We start from the raw sequence: 23,065 nt of genomic DNA, 5'->3' as shown, positions 1-23,065 counted from the left end.
CCACAGCAGCAGCAGTACAATGGGCCGCCTCCTCAGCAACAACAGCAGTATGATCAGTATCAAGAGGGCTATGACTATGGCTACGACGACTATGGGAACGGAAACGGTTATAACCAGGGCTATGATGGTCAATACAACGATAATTACGGACGAGGAGGACCTCCACCGAACCAAGGCTACCCGCAGCAAGATTATTACGACCCAGGACCGAATGGATCCCCGGGTCCTAACGGACCTAATGGTTATGGAAGGGGCGGACCACCAATGCGAGGCGGAAGAGGCGGACCTATGAGACCTGCCCCAGGCGGCGGCCGAGGAGGCCCCTATCCTCCTCGTGGAGGTGGATATGGTCCTGGTCCGGGAGGCCCTGGGAGAGGTTATCCCCCTCAAGGACGTCCTGGCCCGCTTGAAAGGGGTCCCAATTCAGACCTAACTGGTAAGTTGAGGATCAAGTGTTAACCAATGTGCTGGATTTGGCACTTGCTAACAAGGCTCAAGCAAACCGGGGACCACCAGTGAATCCAGGAGGAAGCAACGGACCCTTTCCCGCATTCCCAGGAGCTCACGCAAAATCAGATCTCGCTCAGGAACAGGAAATTGTGGCTCAAATGGAGGGCGTCAATCTGTCTGGAGGATCAAGAGCAGGACCACGGGGTCCAAGTGGTTCCGGTCCACAACGAGGACCTGGACCGATGCGCCCCCCCAATGGGTATGGAGGACCTTTGAGTCCCCCTCGAGGACCCCCGCAACCACATCGTGGTCAGGAGTACCCCGATCAACGGCGTGGACCTCCTCCTGGACCCCCCGGGCCTCTTGGACCTGGTTATGGACAGCAGCCCGGTGGATACGGAGACGAAAACTTTGGGCCTCCAGGACGCAGCATGACAATGCCAGCAAGAGAACCAATGGATATGCGCCATCCAGGACCTCCTCCACGGCGTGATAGTGCTCCTTATAACGGGCCGATTGGACCCGGTGGACGTGGGGGTGGTATGCCACAGAGACCGAGCACTGCGCAAAGCATGCGCGCACCACGAGGTTATCCTCCCGTCGACGCCCCTCCTTTACCTCAGAACAATTTCCAAGATGCTCAGTACAGGAATCCTCCCGATTCGGGTTATGGAGGCCCAGGTCCAGGTCAGGGTCAGGGTCAGGACCGTCCTGCGTCTGTCGATGACTTTTACGATTATTATGGCACCAATGAAGAGTATCCGGCTCAGAACCCACCATCAGCATCGGCTCGATCAGAACTCCCAGACTTTGAATCCATACGCCAACAACCGCCAAGGAACTCGTTCGATCAGCACATGCAGCATGGACTACCAGAGCAGCCTCGAAACGGGCCGGGTCGACAGCCTGAGGTTAGCAGAGCCAAATCTCAGCCTGATCTGCGTAACTCGCAAACTGCTGTGTTCGAAATGGCGGGCGATATCCCTCCTCTCCCTACACAAAGACAACCACCGCAGCAGCTAGGCCCACATCAACAAGGCTCGTTCGATGGGCCCCCGAACTTCTCACGAGGTCCTGGTCCAACACAAACCGGATCACCTGGGCCTGGCCACCTACCACCTGGTCCAACTCCATACAGGCCAGGACAGTCGCCTCTTACACAAACTGGCAACAGTAGTGACAGTCTACCTTCGCATCCTGCACCCGTCCGTCCTGGGCATATGGCTGGATCTATGGTGAATTTGGGTGACCGTCCTCCACCAGTAAGGAATTATAGTGGGGTAAACAACAACAACGGTATACCACCATATGGAGGCAACACGCCCACACCGCCTGCAGGAGGTTATCCTCCCCAGCAACCTCAGGGTCAGTTTGGCGGTAACCAAACACCTGCTCAGCCAGCTGGTAACCCACCTCCAGCAAAGCCCGTGGAGGAGCCCGTGACAGTACAAGAACTTGAACACCTTCGAGCAGTGATCAAGAACGATGCAAACGATCAAGCATCGGCTCTTCGTCTCGCCAAACGTCTGGTGGAAGCGTCGGACGTGCTTGTCCCCAACCTCCCAGACCCCAAGGCTCGCGCCCGATCACGCGAAAGATTCCTAGTTGATGCCAATAAGATTCTTCGCAAACTCGAGAAAGCCAACAACCCCGAAGCGATGTTTTTCTTGGCCGACTGTCTTGGCCGTGGTCTGTTTGGCAGCGAGCCGGATAATGCTCACGCTTTCTCGCTCTACCAGTCAGCAGCCAAACTCGGCCATGCAGCAGCAGCCTACCGCACGGCCGTGTGCTGCGAGATTGGCAACGACGAAGGAGGTGGCACCCGCAAGGACCCAGTCAAGGCCTTCCAGTGGTACAAGCGTGCAGCTACTCTGGGTGACACCCCAGCCATGTACAAGGTCGGCATGATCCTGCTCAAGGGACTGCTTGGTCAACCGCGCAATCCTCGCGAGGCAATCAGCTGGCTTAAGCGCGCTGCTGAGAGAGCCGACGCCGAGAACCCGCATGCACTTCACGAACTGGCGCTGCTTTATGAGAGCGCGGAGCCGAATGATGTGATTATTCGGGATGAGGCATATGCTTTCCAGCTGTTCAAACAAGCGGCAGAGCTGGGTTACAAGTTCAGTCAGTTTAGATTGGGGTGCTGTTACGAGTATGGGTTGTTGGGGTGCCCGATTGATCCGCGGATGTCGATAATGTGGTATTCGCGTGCGGCGATGCAGGAGGAGCACCAGAGCGAGCTGTGCTTGTCGGGATGGTATCTTACTGGAAGCGAGGGGGTGCTGCAGCAGAGCGATACTGAGGCGTACCTGTGGGCGAGGAAGGCGGCGATGGCGGGGCTGGCCAAGGCAGAGTATGCGATGGGGTACTTCACCGAGGTGGGGATCGGTGTTCAGGCCAATATGGAGGATGCGAAAAGATGGTACTGGAGGGCTGCTGGTAAGCTCTCCGATCTCTTGGAACTAAACCGACGGTGTGCTAACAATGAGAACAGCTCAGGATTTCCCCAAGGCGAGGCAACGGTTGGAGGATCTGAAGAGGTCAGGCAAGAATAGTCAACCGAGGGCGAGAGAGAGGATATCGAGAAGTAAGGTTGGGAAGCAGCAGGAGGGGGAGTGCTTGGTGATGTAGATGGGGATAATGCAATAGCACGGGTTTGCTTTGCAACATTGAATGGTAGTTAGGAGGGATCCGCTGAAGAGCAAATCCTATTCTTGGTTTGTTAAGAGGGACTTGACATTGGGTTTGGCATAAGGATTAATGGATGCTGAGCATATGGGCGAGAAAATGATGTGTAATTCAGACCAAGAATAATGGCATGATGGACAGGATAGTTTGTTCGGAGTGAATGGTGATGATCAAACCCGTGCTGTGTATGATTTAGCATGCCTGAAGTCTACCTACATATGTGAAGCTTTTCTAGGACCTACCTTTCTTGGAGGTGAATCGAATTTTTGGAGTCTCGATTTGAGTTGTCCACGGCCTATTGTCAAGATCAGCGTCGCCATGGTAACGAAAGCCCCCTTTTCCCATTTGAAAACCAAACCCATCCATCTACTCGAGTCCACGCAAAACATGCAAAGCAGCGACAGTACACGAAGTAAAGAACAAAGTCAAAACCATAAATAATATATTGTAAACCACGCGAGAATTCACAGTCTGACGTTGTGCCCTCCACCCCTGCCTGTGCAAAATCCCATGATACCTTATCTATTCCCCATCCGCCAAATCCCATCCGCAAAGTAAGAACCTCTGGGGTATCTCCATCTATTTTTTTTTGCTGTCTCTTCCCTTGTTCTTTTACGCCTTGATGTCCTGTGAAAAAGGAAAATCCCATACCATACCCAGCACCAAGCTCCAATTACCAGACCCAGCACCAACCCCCAAGACCAAACCAAAAACGCCAGCCATGCTATCCTGCTGCCCCCAAGTCCGATTAGCCAGCGATGAGGCGGTAGCCAAATTCCTCCTCCCAGGGTTAAAAAGAAAAACCTAGCGCCGCGTCGGGCTTTCTTTTGTGAGGAAAAAAAGGCAAGATTGCTAATGGTTAGAAGACCGAAAAGAAAAAGAAAAACCGAGGGTGAGACGAAAAGAAAAAGCGACGAAAGGGAAGTTTGACTGTAAACTGTTTTCTTTTGTCGGATGTTTACACCACCATTGCAATATGTCTGATATATTGTCGAGTCCATGACCTCCCCCCCACATATCACGAGTCTATCAAGCATCAGCCCCAGAAGAAGAAGGCCCCCCTTTATTAGCAGAAGCAGCAGCAGCAGAGCGCTTCCTCTCTGCTTTGCTCTTCGCGTGCGCCTGTCTCTTCTTTTGGTTCCTGACGTTGGCGTCGCCGACGGGGGTGGCGGGGCGGGAGTTGGGCTTTGAACCAACTGGGGTCGGCAACTGCTGCTGCTGCTCTTGTGGCTGAGAAGAAGAAGGTCCGGCTTCAGTGTCGGCTCTGGTCTTGTTCTTCTTTTTGTGCTTGTTCTTGCTGCTGGACTTTGGCTTGGGGGCCTCTGGTTTGGAGTCGCTGGGCTCTGAGGTCTCCAAGTTGGATACAGAGGTCTCGGGCTGGAGGGGTGCTGTGCTCTTGCCCTTATCCAGCTTTGGGGTTTCCACAGGTACCTCCAGGACGGGAGCAGCTGCTGTGAGCTTCAGACTTGGGTGGGCAGGCAATGTGCGCGAGGATGGTTGGCTGGTCTTGGTTGGAGTCTCTGGGGGCGAGACAAACAGCTCGTCCTTGGCTGCTTCGGGAGGACTGTTCTCTCTAGAAGAGAACGTGCTCTTTGCGGTGTAGAAACTTTGGGCAAGGGATGAGTCTGAGATCCCGCGGTTTGGACCATTGAGCAACCCGTTGATAGTCGGATGGGAAGCCATCTCCTCGTTTGGGGTTGTCTTGGCCGGTGTCATCACAATCTTGGGCGGAGACGTTGATAGATCGGGGTAGTTGGGGAATAAGTCGCACGCCCGTGGGAGGACCGGGCAGTCAGGGATGCTGCTTAGGGAGTCGAACCGCTGAAATCGAGCCTGTTTCGAGTTGTTGCCCTTGAGGACAGGGCCCGTGGAGGGTCCCTCTTGAGGTGATCCAGTTCTCAGAGGTGGAGGTAACATCTGGTCTGCTAGGTGGTTGACACGGATAGCTGGGCCTCTGGGGTTCCATGACAGCTTGAGCGATCCACCTGCATCTGCGCGGTATCCTTTGGGCTCTGGGACCTTAAGTGCAGCATTTTCCGTGACTGATTCGGGTCGCTCAGTCGAAGCCGAAGCTTGAGCCCTGGAGCTCTCAGCCTGGCTCGAGGAAAAGTCGACAGGTGTCGATGGTCGCGAACTTGGGCGGGCACCGGGCTTCCTCTTATTTTTACCCTTCTTGGATCCTGAAGGTTGCCGCTGCTCGGCCGGAGTTGCACTTCGACTATCCACAGCCAACCACTCTGCGGGAAGGGCCTGGTGTTGATTCCGCCTATTTGGGCGGATCCTCGCTGTGCCGGACATATCCTGGCTGAAGCGCACATCATGGATGGAGAACTGCGCATGCCGTACCACCGTGCCTCCTTGGTCCGAGCTCTCCCCTTCTTGGACAGGCTTTTCCAGTGTGCCAGCAACGCGCCCATCTCCCTGTGTTGAAACAGTATCAATAGGGGTGGATGGCTCATCCGGAGAAGTGCCAGCTTTCACGGGCCTCCCCTTGTTGGTGTGCTCCGCTGCAGCAGCCTTGTCAACTACAACCCAAACTTGTGATATAGCATGGGTGGTGTGCGCGCTGCTCGATGAGCTTGAGTGTGACAATGGTTGTGACCCGACCATGTCTTGCTCGGGAGACTGTCTAGTTCGTGCCTGAGGGCTCCGCATCTGGGGATCCACCGGACATTGTGCATTTCCGTGAGGGCCTCCCTGATTGTAGAACACAGGTGGTGCTTGATACGGCGGTTGTGGTATTGGACCGACGAAGTTAGCAGGGTCAAAAAACGGCGGCAGATGCGGGGGCGGAGGAGGTGGAAGAGGGTGGGCATGTTGCCAATGAGGTGGCCCATGGTGCCACTGCGGTGGACCGTGTTGTTGAAAGCTTTGGTTGAAGTGATGAGCTGGGGGGAGGTTGCCGTGATTCTGAGGCTTCTCAGGGATTTCGGCCATCTGGTGGTGAAAAGGAACACAGGGCTGCCGGTGGGCAGGACCGTGATAGTCCAGGTTATACTCGGTAGCTCCAACGGGATGCGGCTGCATGCGAGGAGGCGATGGTTGCAGGCCAGCTTGAGGCTGGGAGATAGGAGGAAATCCCGGAGGAGGTCCACGCATGTATTCTGGGGAAATACTTGGTTGTCCCACCTTCTTTCTCCCAGAAGGAGAGCCGAGTGACGATGTGCCACCATGCTGCTGTTGCGCGGTGCCTCTGTTCAAGAAGCCCTGATCGGGGGGAGACCGTCGCCTGGACGGAGGAGTTACGCGTGGAGTCTCACGTGTAGCCTTTTGGGGAGTTCTGGTATATGGCCTCGGAGCCCAGTATTTTGAGTACCAGGGATGCTCGAGACGCATACTTGAGCTCAGTGGGGAGAGAGGCAACCCATCTGCAGAGGCCACAGCCGCAACAGCGCTGCTCTCAAGGGAATATCTACGAGAGTGTCAGTATCTGATAGTACAGTAGATTCCAGAGTCAGATGAACGTTAACATACCGGATGAGAGCGTAACAACTACCTGTTTTGGCAGTAGTTTTGATGTCGCACTGCTGAATCACGCCATAACGGGAAAAGTATTCCTGAAAGCGAGAAACCTTCTCGCATTGGGTCATTCCTGGAAAGTGATCAATCTGTTTGACCAGAACAGTGCGTGACAGTGTGCTGCAGCGGCCGCAAGGGCAAGCTACAAAATGACCCGCCGACATTTTCCCTGAATAAATACCAGGAGACTTATCCCGGTTGTAGCACTTCGCATAGGTCGAATCTGAGATTGGCCTTGTTGAGATAGGATTGGGAAAGTTCTTCCTGCCCTTGTTCCTGGAAGAGTAGGCCCTCTGAGGTATATTGGGGTCTGCAGTCGCTGATTGCTGTTCTTGTCTGTCGACAGTTTCCTCTAGGGAACGCTCAGGAATACGTGATGGGCCCGAGGCCTCGGTGCCAACTGTGATGGCATCCCCGTCCCCAGCTGGCTTGGTAGCATTGTCGGGCTTTGCTTCCTCTGATGTAGCGTGGTTCTCAACAACAATGCTGTGAGGCGCCGGCATGGTGCCATTGACAACAATCGGGTAGCCCTTTGGCAAAGAGTGGTAAGCTGGCACAGAGGGAGGAGCGGGCACAGAGGGGGAAGCTGGCGCAGGCTTGAAGCTCAGAACAGGCTTAGAGAACGCTACGGGCTGAGAGTAAGCACCAGTCGTCTTGTTGTGAACAGGCATGTAATCCTCCTGCTTGATGCTGGGCTGAGTCGTAGACAGTACCGTTGGGAGGGGATGCTGCAAAGTGTCACTGGGTGCAGCAAGCGGCTTGTCATAAGGTGTGACTGGACAACACATTAGCATGGACAATCCAGTAAAATAAGAATAACGTACCAAATCGTTTTCGGGGCTCTGTAAGAGAATCCTCCTTCGCATACTTCCCGCCAAGGTGATGCCATTGATCTGGAGGAAAGAATGCGGCGGGGTTCTCATATCGCTCACGCCAGTGTCCATGCCAGTAAGTGAGCTCATCACTCAGAAAGGCTGCCTGGGTTTGGTTTAAGCCTTCGATCCCGCCTTCTTTCCAGTCCGTCGGTGAGAATAGTTGCAGAATGTCGTATGAACCATCCCACTCGATGAGCATGAGCCGGTTCTCGGCGTATGAGATCCAACCTTCAACAAAATCGCCAATCATGGAGAGCTGGTAGGGTTGCAGGGGAAAACGATGACCCAGGTTCTGCATCGCCCGCATCTGTTGGCGGTAGCACTCCATTTTCTCGTTCTGGTATCCGAGTTCATCAATGACACACCAGAGGTTCCAAGCACCTTGAAGCCAAAGGTCATGAGCGTCATAGTACCTGTACAGATCCTCCCAAGAGGTTGGACGAATGACGCTGTCTGCCAGAGCAGGGTGCTGAGCCCGAATCGTGCGTGCCTCCTTCTCAATTTTGGCTTGATTCCAAGACTCGATATCGCGCTTGGGGATAGACAGAGGGTCGCTGTAGAAACGCGGGGCCTTCCCTGTTTTGTTGACCGAGATAACACAGGGGGAGTTGCGAGGCATCTTGAAATAGTAACTCATGAGAGGAGTGGGAAGCGGGGTGCCATTAGAAGCCATGGCAACGACAGAGGGGGTCTGCCTATCGTTGCTCGAAATCTGAAAGCTAACCATTCTGCCCTTTGGGAGAGTAGCCATGTTTCAAGACTGCAAGTTTCGCGGACCTGTGATAGATCCTAGTTCCCTGAATCAAGCCTGATTTGAGAGCGATAAATGTCACGGTCGGTGACTTGATTCCGATGAAGGGGAAGAGAGTATCGTAGCTCTGCTGTTCGGTATTTCGGTGTACTTGGAAGCAACTGAAGTCGCGACGGCTATTTCTTGTTTGTGATGTTGCTCAGCGAAAATGGCGACCAAAATTGGTTTTCTGGAGTCGAAGCTCGGCCTCGTCGAATGTGAAGCAAAAGTCCCAGAAACTTCAAGATGAATGAAATCTTCCCTGGCCGCTGGCGAGAAGAGGAAATAGTCGAAGAGTGGTTACTCGTGGTCGTGTAGAACTTGTAATGGCCAAGCAGGTAGCCTGGAGAAGTCTGCAAAGACTGCCAAAACTTCACGAAGGTCGACTTTTTGGGGCAAATCTCGCAAGCAAGATCGAGAATTGGCAAAAGCCAAAAGGCGGAAAACAATAAACCCACCCGTGAAAGTATAGAATGTGGTGCGGAAGGTGATGAGAGAAGAAAAGGCTGCGGGATGGACAATGAAAAAAGGTTATCTGTGAGAAGGTTATGTGGAAAAAGGTTATGTGGAAGAGGGTTGTGTGGAAAGGATTGTGCGGGCAAAAAGGTTGCGTAGAAGAAGAGGTCGCCGTAGGGCAAGTGTTGGTTGTTGAGTGCAAAGGTCATGGCGAGCAAAAATAGTCAGGTGTGTGGCCTACTTTTGTTGAGAAAGTGAATTGTCTCTCAGGTGATGCAGGCAATACCAAATCCTGTCGTAGAAATCTCGAGGCTTGCTGGTGAGCTCGACTTGAATGAGGGACTCTGCCAGAAGCAACCCAGGAGCGTTGCCCCGCCTACCTCTTCACCCAAGCACCCCTATTCACTTCTTCCGCACTCCATTGTCGACCTTTGGTGGTGCCTTTACAATAGACATTTAACTTTTCCTCCTCAATACACTGTGCTGAGGCCATACTCTCTCTACCTGTCACATGAAAAATCAACTTTGTATATGAACAACAACAACAACAACAACACGAGGTCTTAAAGAGAACACAGTACTAATTCATCACGTACATGCCTAACAGTACCAGTATCCTTCGCTAACATACAGGGAGGGGAGAAGATGAATCTTTGATATCAAAACAAAAAGAGAGATAGAAAGGGGCTTGGCAAGATGCCACTCTATTTCTTGGGGAGAGCGTTGAGCATCTTCAGGATCTCAGACTCGTTTTCTCCTACGTGAGCCTTGCCATTGGCCCAGTCGACAACCTTCATCGAGCAACAAGTTAGCATCCCCCCATTGATACAAAGTACAAGGGAGACATACCAGAGGTTTTTGGAAGTTGTCAGCGCTCTGCTTGAACTTCTGAAGCGCCTCATTCTCACTGGTGGCGCCCTTGATAACCGAGGAAATGCCGGGTTGGCCGACATAGTCGAGAATGGTTTTGACTTGATCGAGAGTAGGAGGCTGCTCAGTGACCTCGAGATCGAACTCAGGCCTCAGATCCTTTTCAGCTGCCTCGACCTGGACTTGCTTGAGCAAAGCAGCCACTCGTTTCGAGCCTGGCGAGCTAGCCTTGTGGAAAAGGGTGATGATATCTTTGGTCTTGCGCTGTAAGTGAGGATGAGTCAATAATTGGTCATGTTTAAGGATGGGTTTAGGGGATGTACTGACGAAGAAACCCATTTTGTCTTCACTTGATGTTTTGAGGCTCAAAATGGTGTGTCTGGGCTTATGTTGGTCTGGTTGCTTTGTTTGCACTGTGGTTGGATGTCGTTGTTGACTGCAAGGAAGTCCGCAGCAGGCAAACACCGTGAGCGTCTTAGGAGCTTGGGCCACTTACCTCAAGCGGGGAGCTCTAACCAATCGGAGATCACGATGCTGCAGCTTCCATCCTTGTTCCGCTCCAATTCTTTGCCAAGCCGCGAGCATCTCCGTTGTCTCGGCCCTAAAACCATCGGCTCCGATCTGGGATATCCTCCTTGTACACAGCACAAAAGCGCTCTCTCCGAGCTGATAATAGCAACAAGTTGGGCACATTGTCTATCGCCTGCCTTTCTGTGGCATTTTCATGATCGGGATCACTCACTGTATGCCTATCATGTATAGTAGGGAAGTGTGTTGTGCTATGCCCCACTGTTTCCTCTTCTTTTGTGGGTTTCTATGACGTATGCGCTCACCACGCCAACCTTTCCAGTAGATCCAGTGAGCTCATGCCCGTAGATGGGTCCAAAAAAAGCCGTTGCTGCGCTTGTGTGAGGCCATGACGTTAAAGAGTAACTGACGATCTACAAAGGCCTGTTGTGTGATCATGTATATATTCAAGGGACGGGACAGCTCTGTGGGCTGACGCAACTTCAACTCATGTTCAACCCAACCTCACCCAAACAACCGTCCTTCTTACTACTTATTCTCACACCAAAGCAATCAAATATCTCATCATGTCAGGAAACTCCAACGTCGGGAACAGCCAGGTTTATGAGGCCGGCGACCAGAGAAACGCCAAGTCCTCTGAGCTTGAATCAGACCGATTCCACGAAGGCGTCAAGCACTCTCACAACAACAATGATCCCAGTACGAATCCTCCAGCATCGTCGTTTCCTAAATCCTAAAGTACTAACAACTCTACCTTATCCAGAGGATAACCGGTCTCTTGTCAACCGTGCTGCCGCTGAGCGACAGGATGAGGGCTCAGAAGACTCTGTAGAGACAGCCCAACTCAAGAAGGACCCCACACTCCCTGTATGTTCCCGTCATCATGCTCGATTATCTTATCAGATGGGCTAACATCATGTTTGATAGGCCAAGATGCACGGTAACGAGCCATCTCGAGGCGCCAAGATCGATGCCGAGCTGCAAGCAGAGGACGAGGCCACGCTCAGGAAGAAGAACCAGAAGTGAGTGAGGGTGAGATGGTGTAATGAATTTACAAAAATTGTAATATAATGATGCGTGGAATTACCGCATTGGTCTTGACCACCTCCGTCTCTCATCTCACCGCTCCAGTTTTGTGTGCGCTGTAAAATTTCTTTGTATGTGTTGTGTGCTGGTGAGTGGGTGTGTTTGCGGCCAGGCTGGCCATCAAGGTGCACAAGGCCACTCTGTTGCTTGTCACAGGTGCAACTCCAACGGCTGCACTGACAGCCCCAAGGGAACCCCTTTTTTATTGGTTCATTTAAAGACATCCCAACATCTATCTATAAGTGATCACCTCCGCCTTTCCCTTCCTTCACCTTGCAATTCCGTGGTCATTTATGTCTACTCCCGCTCCCCTCACTGTCCTATACACCTACAAAGCAAAGATGCATGTGCCCCACTCTGTCATCATGACAATTCCGTCAACCACATTCCACATACACACCTCCCTCCTCTTCGACCCCAAAAAGAAGGCATTCGTGAAGAATGTCTCAATAGAAGTCAACCCTGGGACGGGCGAGATTGTGAGCGTTACCGAACGCCCCGAGGAGAGCTTCTCCGCCAAAGATGGGGATATCGACCTCACTGGCAAGGTGGTGCTTCCTGGATTAGTAGACTCCCACACACACATCTTTCTTCACTCCTACGAGTATGCCCCCTGTTCTTCCAAATGAATTACTGATTTGATGGCTAACAACAATCACAGAGAACGCAATGGCACCCAACAAATGCGCGACCAGTCAGCTGTCGAGCGCATCGTCCGCGCAACAAATCACGCCCGCGCTGCTCTTCTGGCAGGCTACACCACCTACCGAGATCTCGGGACCGAAGCCCTAGGGAACGCCGACGCTAATCTGCGGGACTGCGTCAACCGCGGCTTGACCCCCGGCCCAAGGCTCCTGGTTGCCACGGACGCCCTTGCCAGCTCTGGTTCCTATGAACTCAGAGTAGAAAACAAGCTGGGCGGGAATGGACTCGGACTCTCTGTCCCACGAGCATCTGACGTTGCAGATGGTGTTGACGGGGTCAGAGCTGCCGTCCGAAGGAGGGTCGGAGAAGGTGCCGACTTGATCAAGTTCTACAGTGATTACCGACGCAAAACGATGCGGTTCCCTCCAGATGTGCCTGGACCCGGTGGAAGGGTCTTGTTCCCCCCCAAGAGGAGGAACCCGGCAGTTCCGTTGTACTCCAAGGAAGAAATGGAAGCTATCGTCAAGGAAGCACAACTAGCCGAGATTCCTGTTGCTGCTCACGCTGGCGAAACCAAGGCCGCGCTGTGGGCAGCAGACGCAGGTGTCACAACTATTGAACACATCTTTGAGGATACCGCCGAGTTGGAGCAGCCACTCTTCCAGAAAATGGTAGAGAAGAAGACAATATGGGTCCCTACTTTGGCTACTGCCGAGGCGCTGCCTGCCGATATGTTTCGGGAGTGCAAGCTTAGGGTCAAAAGGGCGTACGACCATGGAGTGCGCTTGGCTGCTGGTGGGGACACCGGGACGTTCAGTCACGGCCTCAATGCACGGGAAGTCGAGATTATGATACAGTGCGGCGTTTCTGTCGAGGACGCATTGGAAGCGGCGACTATTTCCGGTTGGGAAGCTTGTGGTGGAGATCTGTCTGGGTTCAGGTTTGGGTGGTTTGAGAAGGGTAATCGAGCGGACATTATTGCTTTGGAGACCAACCCCCGAAAGGATGAGAAGGCTTTGCGGAAGGTCAGTTTTGTCATGAAAGATGGCCGGGTCTGGAAAAGGGACGGTGCGGCTGTCGACATGATCTCTGTACCGCAGTGGTCCGAGGATGACGGCAACACTAGCGAGGAGTGGTCAGATCTGGAAGCTGGCAGCCCACCCAAGATGTCCATGTCAGTCCCACTGCCTGTGTTTCGAGGACAGAAGCGGGCATCCTGAAGGGCTTCCCGTTTGTCAACATGATAATCAACCACAGCGATACTGCGCGTGTCTCTCTTGATATGGCCCAACTACCAGCCAAGCAGTTCGAGTTAGACAGGATAGAATAGATGTCACTAGAACTCGTGTTGTGCAACATGTTGCAACTTTCCTCATCTCACAAGATGTTGTCACTCACAAACCTCTGTGGGTTCTGCCGCAGTATTTCGCGGCCTTCAGCTTCGGCCTTTGTTTCCGCTGGCCGTTTGTCTTTGGCGAATATGGTGCGGGCTTCCCATTCATTCCCGCATCGTCTGAACTCGGAATTGAGATGAGGAACCTCGAGAGGGGTAAGTATGGATCCAATCCTGTCAATTGTTTGGTTTTGGGTTTTGTGGGGAGGGCTGTTCAAGTAGGGAGGTGGAAAGTGCACCTACAATGCCACTTCTTACCTTGTCTGATGAAGCAAGTGGGCGGGACCCAGGTCTCCGCCTTTAATGGTATGAGGATACGGCGGTCCTCTCTCCAGGCGAAACATCAGTATTCTACTAGGTAGGCAAGGCGGTCAAGCTCCGGACATGGAACCCAAAACATGGCCGCAGCCTGGAAACTGGGGGGACGGCCGGGACCGGTTGCCGATATAAAGAGGAAGGAGACGTCCAGCAACGTTGATTCCAGAGGAGGTAGGCGTCCAGCATCTGGCACCCGGCCTTCGTTGGAAGTCTCCAAACCCTTTCCGTTCATCCAGCTCCTCTACCTTTGACCTTCAAGGACCATCTCTTCTCACCAAATTACGGTCCCAGACAGAATTCAGTCTGCACCAAGGCACAATGGCGAGACTCCCCAGCATCATCGCCATGATTTCGGCTCTCTCCCTCATGGCGCCAGCTCTGGCAACTATACACTATGTCATGCCAAACTACACTTGGCAGCTCAACCATACGATCAGTTCCGGCCCGGGAGGGGGACTTCCTCTTCCGCAGCTCCCAGTCAACAGTTCAACCTCTACACCGGTCTCCAACCCAATCACGAACTCGACCTCAAACTTCTACACGTCCTCCCCATTCTCGTATTACAACTACAACCAGGAACGTATCAAAGTCCGCCCCGAAGGCTGGCAAGGCCCTGCTGTGACCTATGACAACAACTCACTCAGCGTTTATGGCGAGCGGATCATGCTGTACAGCGGAGAATTCCACTATTTCCGACTGCCACGGTCCCCCGAGCTGTGGTGCGATGTGCTGGTCAAGATCAAAGCCATGGGCTTCAATGCCGTCAGTATTTATGTCCCCTGGATGATGTTGGAGCCACTGAGGGGAGAGTGGGACGAGGTTGGTTGGTTTGATTTGGACTTGTTTATAGGATTCGCTCAGACGAATGGCTTATATGTCATTGCCCGGCCAGGGCCTTACATCAGTAAGTTTTATTTCCCTGTTCCCTGGGGTCAAGCAAGACACAGCTGACACAGTGGCAGATGGCGAAGTCACTGGAGGCGGCTTGCCGGGGTGGCTGCAGAGAACCACGCCCACTCTACGAACTGCCGACCTCGAGTTTCTACAGGCTGCTGAAAAGTAGGTTGAGTCACCAAAGGCTATCCGCAGCACTGAGGCTAACTCCACAACCAGCTATGTCGTCAGGGTTGCCAATCTCATGGCCAAATGGCAAGTCGACAACGGAGGACCGGTCATTCTCTATCAGGTAGAGAATGAATACACGTTCGTTGGTGCCAGTCCAGAATGCGTTTCTGATAGTCAGTTGACAATATCTCCAGCATGTCCACCGACAGCTACAAAGGATTTCCTGACAACGGATATATGCAATGGCTCATCGAGAAGGCAAAGAACGCGAGCATCACTATTCCCATCATCAACAACGACGCTTGGCCCGCCGGAAACAGTCGCCCCGGTATCGGTGTGGGCGAAGTTGATATCTACGGTCATGATCTTTATCCCTTTGGTCTTGACTGTTCGGCGAAGGATTGGCCAGAGAATGCTACCTACACAGATCTTTGGTCGAAGCATATCGGCATGAGTCCAGGAACCCCCTACACAATCCCTGAGGTGAGTCTCATGAGATCTCTACTCCGCCATCTTGCGTTGCTCCAGAGACGCTGACTAGTTGCAGTTCCAAGTAAGAATCAAATGACTACCGAGACCTTCTTGCTCTGATTTTGCGAAACTGACACACTCGGCACGTAGGGCGGTGCTTATGACACCTGGGGGTCTGTGGGATATGATGAGTGCGTGAAGCTGTTCGACGACGTGCAGGCTCGCGTGCTCTTCAAGAACAGCTATGCGGCCGGTGTGAAGGTTTTCAACGTCTACATGGTGAGTGTCTTTGCAGGGACTTATTTAGGAGCCAAACATTGACCCTGTCCAGATCTTTGGCGGAACAAACTGGGGTAACTTGGGAGATCCCTATGTCTACACCAGTTATGACTATGGAGCGGTCTGTCAATTTTTGTGATTTGATCATCATGAGCTGACACCTTCTTCAGGCAATTGCTGAAGACCGCACCATTGGCCGACCCAAATACTCTGAGCTCAAGCTTCAAGCCAACTTTTTCAAAGTCTCTCCAGGGTACTTGGCAGCAATGCCATTCGAAAACATGACCGAAGGCATAGTTGGGTTTCAGATGAATTCCACAGACGACAAGCTTGTTGCAACTCAGCTCACCGGCGACTTCGGCACATTCTACGTTATCCGTCACCGTGACTATCGTCAGACTGACGACGTTGCCTTCACTCTCAAGCTACCCACAGCCTCCGGGAGGTGGCATCTGCCGGCAAAATCAGCCAACTTTGTGTTGTCTGGTCGCGACTCCAAGCTACTCGTCACGGACTACCCTTTCGGCGGGTTCTTTATGACTTACTGCTCGGCAGAAATTCTCACCTGGAACAGCTACAACAAGACAACCATTGTGATCTACGGAAATATTGGCGAGTATCATGAGCTTCGCTTCACCCACCCCTGGACAGACCCCATCCTTGAAAGCAGCGGTGTCAATCTTTTCGCTGACATAAATACGACTGCCGCTCAGTGGACAATCGGTCCAGATAGACAATGGGCAGTGATCAACAATTATGTGTATATGCACTTTGAAAGTTAGTATTGCACAGCGAAGAAGTACTTGCGACGACGGGGTCTTGATTAACACTTTGTGTGTTACAGATCGAAAATCTGCCTACAAATACTGGACGGTGGATTTGGTCCCAGCGTACTCCGAGGGGGCATCATCGATCATTGTTTACGGCGGTTATCTGATCCGTTCAGCAGCCGAGACTTGGCTTGAGGGCGGGATCACCACGGGCCTGATCCTGATGGGTGATTTCAACGAGACAACCACACTCGAGATCATGAACGTTCCACTCCTCGCTCGAACGCTCACTGTGAATTCCGACCCAGTGAATTACACAGTTAATGAGCATGGTAACTGGGTAGTCACAATTGACTACAAGTCTGCCGACAATACTGGCACGCCGGATCTCGTCACTGGAATAGAGTGGAATTACCGTGACTGTCTGCCTGAGATCCAGTCGGATTACAACGATTCTGGCTGGCTTCGATCAGTTCTCATGACCAACAACACCGACACTGCCCCTGCATACACACCCACCTCTCTTTACGGTTCCGACTATGGATTTCACACCGGAGTGCTCCTCTTCAGAGGTCACTTCCAGGCGGCAAGGGTGAAGGCGGCCTTGAACTTGTACACCCAGGGCGGCCCGGGATTTGCAGTTTCTGTCTGGCTCAACGACCAATTCCTTTACAGTTTTGACGGCAATCTCGGCACCGAGGGCAACGATACGCTGTACTATCTTCCTGACTTGGAGGTGAACTACGACAACCTGGTCAACTACAACCTCACTGTCCTTGTCGACAACATGGGCTTGGAGGAGAACCTGATAGTAGGGGCAAACCGCATGAAGTCGCCGCGTGGTATCATGAACTACGGTATATTTGACGAAACTGTGCACAATATCGTCATGGCCATTGACTGGAAGCTGACGGGCAACTGGAAGGGGGAGTATTATGCAGACAAGGTGAGGGGCCCTCTGAACGAAGGGGGTCTGTTTGCTGAGAGAATGGGCTACCACCTTCCGGGAGCTCCGCTGTCTGGAGATACCTCGAAGAATCCATTCAAGGACGGACTCGACAAGCCAGGTGTTGGGTTTTGGTCTGCGAAGTTGACGATCAACTGGGACAGAATATACGATACGCCACTGAGCTTTGTGTTTCAGGAGACGGACGAGAGCAAGAGGGCGGCGAATGGCTGCCGGGCATGGCTTTATGTCAATGGCTATCAGTTTGGGAGGTATATTCCTAAGTTTGGACCTCAGAACGAGTTCCATGTGCCGGATGGGATTATTTACACGAATGGGACGGAGAATCATATTGCCATTGCGATGTGGGCGCCGAATGAAGGAGGGGCGAAGTTGCCGTGGCTGACTTTGAAGAGTGGGCATCCGGTTAGGTCGACGAGGATTTGGCCGGGGGATATGAATTCGTTTGTGGCGGAGAGTTATTATGACGGGAGAGAGGGGTCGTATTGAGGTGCTGTGATGGGATGGCTTCTTTGGAAGGCAGGCTGGCTGGTGCTGGCTACTGCGGGAGATCGGATGGTGGTTCAGGTACCGACGCTATTCCCTACTCGGTGTGTGTGGTACCTGCAGGAGAGTCGGAGGGAGAAAAGGAGGGGATGCTCCGTAGGAGAGATTTTCTTGGTGTGACAGCTTTGCTTGATGTTTTTTGACAGGAACAGGTTTAGCTTCTATGAGAGCAAGTTACAAGATGTGGATGTGATTAGATATCAATTGATCATTTGACACACACACACACTCTACGACGGCGATGAGACGGTGCTGGTGTTAGTTTTTGAGAATTTTGCCGCGTGAGCCGTGAGGTTGCAGTTTTCTCAGCTGTGTGCATTCCAGCCCAAGGCATGCAAGTCATCTTTTCTTTTCAGCAGTGCGGTGAAAATTGTTCACTCTGCATGTACGATGGATGGGTAAGGTAGGGATTGTTGGTGATGTTTTCCTGTGTGGTATGCCCGATAAGGATAAGGATGGGGGGGCGGGATGCAGGTACACTGGCTAGGTCGGATGGATGTAAGCCAAGGGGCAGAGGGGAGAAAAATGGCTGTTCTGGATGGAACGGGATGGAAAAGTTGGGCCTTGGAAGTTTAAGAGAGAAGTGTTGTGTAAGAACCTGTGTGTCGGGTTGCATTTTGGAGTATTGGCATGGAGTTTTTTAAGGTGGGAGAGTGTGTTTTCGCCTCTTGATTTGATGAAGGCCGGAGTATCTTGACCGCTAGTTTTTGATGGTATAAGTGAGACTATCCGAGAGAGCCGGCAGTGGGTGGGATGATGGGCGAGGGAAGTTTTGTGAGTGGAAGAATGGGATATGTGACGCTGTAATTTGAGGTATGGAAGATGTTGTAATAAGTTGGGGATGGGAACTGGTTTTGAGTGGAGGGTGAGGTTTCATTGAAGAGACGGTGCTGCCATGATGAGAAGTGTTTTCTTCTGGAGGAGTGCCGGCCGGCCGGTTGTCATTGTGATGCTGTTGGGCAGGGTGAGGTGATGAGTTCATCAGTTGCGGTATAAGCAAGGGTATGAATAGTGCAGGACGGATTTCGTGCAGATGAGCGGGATTGAATGTGTCATCATCATGGACACCCATGATTGTCACCCTGCCCTGCCAAGACCCAATGGACTTGCACGGAGTTGTGTGAATTTGTGGTGGTGGTGGGTGCCAAGGGACGGGAAAACACCATGAAAAAAAAAATCAAGGAAGGTTTACGTTATCACCACAGGTTTTTTTCCCATCACGGGAACGTTTTTGCCCAGGCTATTAGGCGGGAGGGTAGGTAGTGTAATTTCCGCCTTTTTTTGTTTTTGTTTTTGGATGACTCAACCTTGGACAAGAAAAAACTGGCCATGGGCGACATGACATCCATGGCAGATAGGTAGGGTGGTTTTTTTGTGACGACGACTTGGTGGTCACGGAGGGCCACGTATATCGAGTCGTCTTGTTTAATCAAGGGATACTGAAAATGGTTCCAGTCGCCTTGTGAGAGCCTCGTGGCTTGCGATGACCGGAGGCGGGGGAGTGCGCGCGGAGACGGAGGTACATACTCAGATTCTCGGCTCGTGTGTTCGGCTCGGTGAGGCTCGGCTTTCACAATGAGAGAGGAAAGAGAGATGGCTCCTGGAAGAGGAAGTCACAAAGAAGGCGTGCGTGGCTTCGGTAGTGCTTGCAGCATGTCCACGACAGGGGTTATTGTCATCAGGCAAGGCAGGTACACCAGGTAAAGGTACACGAACCAAAAGGAAGCAAGGGATGGCTCAAGTACGACGCACACCTCAGCCATTTTCTGGCCTCATGACTTCTTTTTGTCACCCACACCTATTGTGACTGCGGCAATCTCTGACCTTTCGTTTTCTTGTTGTGTAGGCACACTTTGTGTTTGCCAACGCTATTCCCGTGTTTTGCCGATGTGGCTCGGTGATGCCATTTTGGGCCTGTTCTCGACTTACACACAGACTTGTCCGTTGATGGAGTCGAATGTTTTCTTACCCGAGTGTACAGCTACTTGAAACAAAACAATTCTGCTGCAAGGGGGGGAAAACATCAGTTGAAGATGAAGCATAGTGTGATCTTCTAATGCACGGGCCAAAACAAAAGCTTATTCTGTAATGGCCGATTTCACAACGAGATCAGATGAAGATGAAGCACAAGGTGAAAGAAAGTGTTTATTTTTTGTCTGTCTGACCATTGCCTGACCATCCACTGCCGCCCTTGCTTGTATAAGCTCGGGATTTCCTAAATGGGCACCTAAAGCCCGTAACCCGTTGTAGTAGCGGTAACCCACTCCCCCATATCCAAAGAAAAATGTAACAAAAAAAGTGGTATCTCGAGTGATGTATGAAACTCCATCCAAATGCACAAATGACATGACCAATCTTTCGATGAAGGGCCCAGTCGATGTCCTGACCAACTGATGGTGACCCATTCCTTGACCCAAAAAGCCTCAAAAAAAATACCCAACGCCGGCTAAGATGCAGAAAAGACCCGCTTTGGGTCATGTACATGTGGAAAAAGGAAATTAAAAGTGTACAGGGGGAAGACAAAAGAGAAAATAGTATAGTCGATGATGGTACAGTGAGCTGAAAGAAAGATTGTTTAGACCTCCCAAGTCTCTTCCTCAGGAGCCAGAGCAGGTGTGTCGCTCACAAAGACGATTCCTCGTCTTTTCCAGCCGCCCCTCTTGATAAAATTCTCGGCCTCGGACAGGGCGGCCGGTTGTCCGGGGGTGTGTTGAGGGTGGGGGCGACGGCGCGGGGCCGGGAGGGGCGTAACGATGAAGTTATCGCCCCACTCCTCGGCATCCCGAGTGCCGTCCAGTGATGAGGCATCCGAAGCAGTGCTTGGCGTTGGTGAGGGTGGTCTTCTGGCCGAGGTCTGATGGCTTCTACTATTGTCGAACCCAAAGTCAAATCCCCCATAGATAACAGTTGCTGTTGAGGCTTGGTGGTTGTGCCGGGATGTGTGGTTGTTGTGTTGTTGGGCTCGGAGATTGTGCATAGATCGAGCTTGCCTTAGCTCGTGGGGTTGATATCGTCTGCTGGACGTCTCCTCGGGAAGATGTGGAACCGGGGCGCAGGCAAGAGGTGGGTGAAGACGGAGCGGGTCCCAGTCGACTGAAAGTTCTGATTTTCCCCCGCTCGTTGAAGGTCGTGATACTGAAGATGATGAGGACTCCATGGAGGATCTGGCCAGCGAGCTGGCACTGCTCGGCTGGCTGTGGTGGTGACGGAAGTGCATGGTTGAATGTGAGGCAGCTTCGCTTCTAAGACGGTTGTGACTCCGGAAACTGCGGAGGGCTCGATGACTGGTGTGGTGGTGGTGAGGAAGGCCACAGAACATAACCGGCCGTCTGGTGAGTGGTGGGTGGTGAGGTAGATATAGTTGATAGTCTGTAAGAGGTGGCTAGCCGTGGTTGGCTCTTGGACTGGACCCGGACATTCGAGGGTATCTGTGTGGTTGGTGAGGCTTGCTGAAGACCGGGAGCTCTCGATAGGTACAGCTAGGTGGGAGGAGCGGGGATATATACGCATGGAGGGCTTTTCTCCCCCATGCTCATGGCAGGCTGCCGATCGGGCATGACGAGAGATGTGGTACCTGCAGCTGATGCAAGACCCAGCCCGGAGAGTACGTACAGAGTAGCGTGATATTGGGCGGTGGATGCGGTGGCTGACTAGGCCTGTTCCGTGGCCCGGACACGGCGCTCGAGCGCTGCACACCACCATGCATCGAAAAGAGTGGGGCTACAATCCGCCCAAGCGAGCCATGAGAGCTGCACTCTTTCAGCACTGGCCAGATCCAAGCCACTCCGCTCCGCGCAAGCTTCAGCTGTCAGAATAACACGAATACCGGCCGAGGAGAAGATGACGGCTCATGAAGCCCTCCACCGTCTCACTACCTATTGATTTCTTTGACCCGGAATCACAGAGAGCAACCCGCGGTTTCCAGTACCTCCCTCCACATGCTGCCATTCACCCTGATGCGCTTCCTAAAATTTGCAACCTCAAAATCAGTACAAGGGTACGTCATCACTGATCAGGGCAGACATCATCTCCCCCGCCAAAGCTGGGCATCGCTGGGCAACTTGCAACATGGGTGGTATCGACACATCGGGCACGGCCCCATCGATTGCCCAGAGCTCCCCAGAAATCGCCAATTTTCTGCGACGACCATTTGCCTCTTTCACGTTAGCAGGAACAGATGTCTTGGGCCGTGGACCATGGCCGGCAACCTCCCTCGGCCTTCAAAATGATAGTAATCGACCGCAAAGGTCTCGCAAATTGGCCCGGGAGGGAGAATTGGCGATGGCAATGGCGAAATACTGAGCGCAGCCAAGCAGATCACAGGGCGCAAGATTTCAAGATTTTCAGTCACATTGGGAATCCCATCGAAGCCACGAACGTGCGAACATGTTTGCTTCCTCCACTCGGTTTCCACCTTTGAAGAAAAATAGATCGATCCGAGGGCCTCTTGAGGCATCGCTTCCCACCCTTTCTTTCGATCTGTATACTCCGATCCTCCCGCAATTTCAACACGCCATCATTATTCCATTACGACAAGACTCGCAAGACCGGTCGTTGGCCAAAAGGGGCAACTGGCCCTGACTGAACCGAGCAAGAACTCGTGGCAACCAGAAAGAAAATCTCGTACCTTGCTTTGGAATGCTTCCGCTCACGGGACTCAAGGAACGCCCCTTCCTTCGGCAGTGTCCTCCAACCCCATGATTGGAGAGCCTTGCCTCGCTGGCCTTTTTAGACAGCCAGATTGGGATGAACCGCCCAGTCATCAGCAGCCAGCAGCCAGCAGCCATCAACGCGGGGATAAAACATCCAAAGCGGCGCCAGGCCCTGTGGCTTGAAATCCTGCTGTTCCAGCAGTGTGGTTGATCCGCAGATCGCTAGCGAGTTATCTGTGCGAACCACAGCCGCTCACCTGCATCTTGGCACCAAGTCCCCTCCTTGCTTCTCTTGATCATCAGTCACTTTATCCATCATGATGTCCCATCAGCAGTCATCCCTTGCAGGTGGGAATCGAGACATTGGGGAGATAACACCAGGGGTCAGCACTCTATGAATATCATAGCGGGGTTCACCGCTCGGGAATCTAGACAAGACGACGCGGGACGAGCGGCATGCCGAATAGTAAGAAAAAGTTCCGTCTATTCTTGAAGAGGAGAGACATGTTCCCGACCATCATATCATCAGCCTTGAGCTCCACACCGAGTTGTCAGCAAGCCACTTTTCAGCAGCGGCAAGCCTCGAGGCCTGAGCTGCAAGTCATCGTTCCGTTTGAAGCATCCAACATCAAAATATTGACGGTATCGCCCTGTCGTATGTAGACCATGGCCGGCCGTGAAGGTCGGTCCAGACTGT

At 52.5% G+C, this 23,065-nt stretch overlaps 7 protein-coding genes across 7 annotated transcripts; 4 read left to right on the top strand and 3 right to left on the bottom strand.

The window, feature by feature from the left end:
• Nucleotides 1–440: 440 nt before the first annotated feature.
• PODANS_1_14450 (uncharacterized protein) lies at nucleotides 441–3,081 on the top strand (the record flags this gene model as incomplete). The annotated part of the gene is made up of 2 exons (XM_001906842.1): nucleotides 441–2,889; nucleotides 2,945–3,081. Coding segments are annotated over 2 exons (2,586 nt in total), but the record flags the coding sequence as incomplete, so codon positions are not given.
• A 1,086-nt stretch (nucleotides 3,082–4,167) lies between these two features.
• Nucleotides 4,168–6,474, bottom strand: PODANS_1_14440 (uncharacterized protein; the record flags this gene model as incomplete). The annotated part of the gene is made up of 1 exon (XM_001906841.1): nucleotides 4,168–6,474. One exon carries the CDS (start codon nucleotides 6,472–6,474, stop codon nucleotides 4,168–4,170), a length of 2,307 nt encoding a protein of 768 aa, XP_001906876.1.
• A 3,008-nt stretch (nucleotides 6,475–9,482) lies between these two features.
• On the bottom strand, nucleotides 9,483–9,987 carry PODANS_1_14430 (uncharacterized protein; the record flags this gene model as incomplete). The annotated part of the gene is made up of 3 exons (XM_001906840.1): nucleotides 9,483–9,569; nucleotides 9,628–9,912; nucleotides 9,976–9,987. The coding sequence occupies 3 exons, from the start codon at nucleotides 9,985–9,987 to the stop codon at nucleotides 9,483–9,485; spliced, it is 384 nt and encodes a 127-aa protein (XP_001906875.1).
• A 755-nt stretch (nucleotides 9,988–10,742) lies between these two features.
• Nucleotides 10,743–11,202, top strand: PODANS_1_14420 (uncharacterized protein; the record flags this gene model as incomplete). Its single annotated transcript, XM_001906839.1, has 3 exons — nucleotides 10,743–10,875; nucleotides 10,940–11,043; nucleotides 11,104–11,202. 3 exons carry the CDS (start codon nucleotides 10,743–10,745, stop codon nucleotides 11,200–11,202), a joined length of 336 nt encoding a protein of 111 aa, XP_001906874.1.
• A 353-nt stretch (nucleotides 11,203–11,555) lies between these two features.
• PODANS_1_14410 (uncharacterized protein) lies at nucleotides 11,556–13,127 on the top strand (the record flags this gene model as incomplete). Its single annotated transcript, XM_001906838.1, has 2 exons — nucleotides 11,556–11,864; nucleotides 11,958–13,127. The coding sequence occupies 2 exons, from the start codon at nucleotides 11,556–11,558 to the stop codon at nucleotides 13,125–13,127; spliced, it is 1,479 nt and encodes a 492-aa protein (XP_001906873.1).
• Nucleotides 13,128–13,936: 809 nt separating this feature from the next.
• PODANS_1_14400 (uncharacterized protein) lies at nucleotides 13,937–17,659 on the top strand (the record flags this gene model as incomplete). Its single annotated transcript, XM_001906837.1, has 8 exons — nucleotides 13,937–14,522; nucleotides 14,581–14,677; nucleotides 14,732–14,821; nucleotides 14,878–15,166; nucleotides 15,305–15,433; nucleotides 15,486–15,554; nucleotides 15,604–16,210; nucleotides 16,278–17,659. 8 exons carry the CDS (start codon nucleotides 13,937–13,939, stop codon nucleotides 17,657–17,659), a joined length of 3,249 nt encoding a protein of 1,082 aa, XP_001906872.1.
• Nucleotides 17,660–20,291: 2,632 nt separating this feature from the next.
• On the bottom strand, nucleotides 20,292–21,035 carry PODANS_1_14390 (uncharacterized protein; the record flags this gene model as incomplete). Its single annotated transcript, XM_001906836.1, has 1 exon — nucleotides 20,292–21,035. One exon carries the CDS (start codon nucleotides 21,033–21,035, stop codon nucleotides 20,292–20,294), a length of 744 nt encoding a protein of 247 aa, XP_001906871.1.
• Nucleotides 21,036–23,065: the final 2,030 nt, after the last annotated feature.

Source organism: Podospora anserina, chromosome 1, assembly GCF_000226545.1.
Source record: "Podospora anserina S mat+ genomic DNA chromosome 1, supercontig 4".
NCBI classification, from domain to species: domain Eukaryota; kingdom Fungi; phylum Ascomycota; class Sordariomycetes; order Sordariales; family Podosporaceae; genus Podospora; species Podospora anserina.
The sequence above is the reverse complement of the archived record's forward strand: the minus strand, read 5'-3'. Positions and strand labels throughout refer to the sequence as shown.